This window comes from Propithecus coquereli, unplaced genomic scaffold, assembly GCF_000956105.1.
Source record: "Propithecus coquereli isolate 6110/MARCELLA unplaced genomic scaffold, Pcoq_1.0 Scaffold585, whole genome shotgun sequence".
Classification (NCBI taxonomy): Eukaryota; Metazoa; Chordata; class Mammalia; order Primates; family Indriidae; genus Propithecus; species Propithecus coquereli.
Genome location: NW_012151785.1, coordinates 484,342 through 485,783, shown reverse-complemented (window position 1 = coordinate 485,783; position 1,442 = coordinate 484,342). Strand labels below are relative to the sequence as shown.

The following is a 1,442-nucleotide window of genomic DNA, read 5'->3' as shown; positions in this document are numbered from 1 at the left end:
GCCACAGCTGCCTGCCCACCCCTTCAGCGCTCTCGGCCGGCCCCACTCGCGCCGCTTTCTCCGCCCCAGCCCGGCGGACCACTCCACATTCCCGTCCCAGTCCACAGCCACGCCTCCCTCCCCGCCGCGCAGCACGCCCGGTCACGTGCGGGCCCGGTCACGTGACGACGAGCCACGTGAGCCCGGGCGCTCGGCAGGGGCTGGGCTTCCGGAGCTCTGCAGTCCGCGGCTGCTGCGGGCGTCGCCGCCGGCATGGTGAGTGCCGAGGGCCAGGGCCGGGCCGGGCCGCCGCCGCCGCCCCCGCGCTCAGCCCCTCTTCTCATCCTTCCCCGCTGCAGATGAACCGGACGACCCCCGATCAGGAGCGGGCGCCGGCCTCCGAGCCCGTGTGGGAGCGGCCCTGGTCGGTGGAGGAGATCCGCAGGAGCAGCCAGAACTGGTCGCTGGCGGCCGACGCAGGCGTGAGAGGCGGGCCCCGGGGACGCGAGGGGAGCGCGGGCCGCGGGGGAGACGCGCGGCCTGAGGGCGGGAGGACTGGAGCCCCGAGTTCCCTGCAGGCTTCCCGCTCTCTTGTTAAGAACGAACGTTCCCTCGTTGTTCTCGAAAACTCCACCGTGGCAGTCCCAGTCACCAGGGAGAGGGGCGGGCCGGGCCTCAACCCACTGAGTGCTCGCACCTGGGTCTCTTCATTGCTTGAGTTTCCTAGCGGTGCTCTCACCTCCATCCTGAGGGACGGTTCCGTTTCCGCAGCACCGAGGGATTCCTCGGTGTTGGTTGTGGGGTGGGAGAAGAGCCCGTATGTGGATATCTTTGAGTGAGACTTCAAAACGGGGGCCCCAAAAAGCTCAGAACTGTAATTCCGAAGTCCCCTGTGAATAGGATTTTTGGATAAGAGTGGCGGTTGGTCATCTTACCCTTCGTCTGGGATCGCTGTAGAACAAACACCAAACAGGACTTTAGAATTCCTCCAGAAACAGCGAGTGTCCATTGACTCGTTGCCACTCTTTCGATGAACTTTCTTAGTGTTTTTCAATACCACCTGGTCTTGGTACTGTTAAAAGCAGCATCCCTTTTATTATACGTTACAACACACTCAAAGGTGAAAGTGTATGGGTGGGTTCTTTATTGTCTTGATACAGAAGAGAAGCATATGATACTGATAATACTGTGTGTTTATTCTTTAAATAGCTACTACAGTTTCTACAGGAATTCTCACAACAGACTATCTCTAGGACTCATGAAATCAAGAAACAAGTGGATGGACTAATTCGGGAAACTAAAGCCACAGATTGTCGCCTGCATAATGTCTTCAATGACTTTCTTATGCTGTCTAATACCCAGTTCATTGAGAACGTGAGTTATTTAGTTACATCATACTTGTGAATAATACTTTTTGAGGGAGCAAGATATATTGTAATTTTAAATGACCTGTTATTAGGTTC

General features: G+C 56.9%; 1 protein-coding gene across 1 annotated transcript in view; it reads left to right on the top strand.

Annotated features, from left to right (window-relative positions):
• The first annotated feature begins 214 nt into the window (after positions 1 to 214).
• LOC105821645 (WASH complex subunit FAM21-like) overlaps positions 215 to 1,442 on the top strand; it is a 69,673-nt gene continuing 68,445 nt past the window's right edge. The window contains exons 1-3 of the mRNA XM_012658397.1: positions 215 to 255; positions 339 to 461; positions 1,189 to 1,365. Coding sequence (XP_012513851.1) covers positions 253 to 255; positions 339 to 461; positions 1,189 to 1,365 — 303 coding nt within the window. The 5' untranslated portion in view covers positions 215 to 252. The remainder of the gene's footprint in view (positions 256 to 338; positions 462 to 1,188; positions 1,366 to 1,442) is intronic.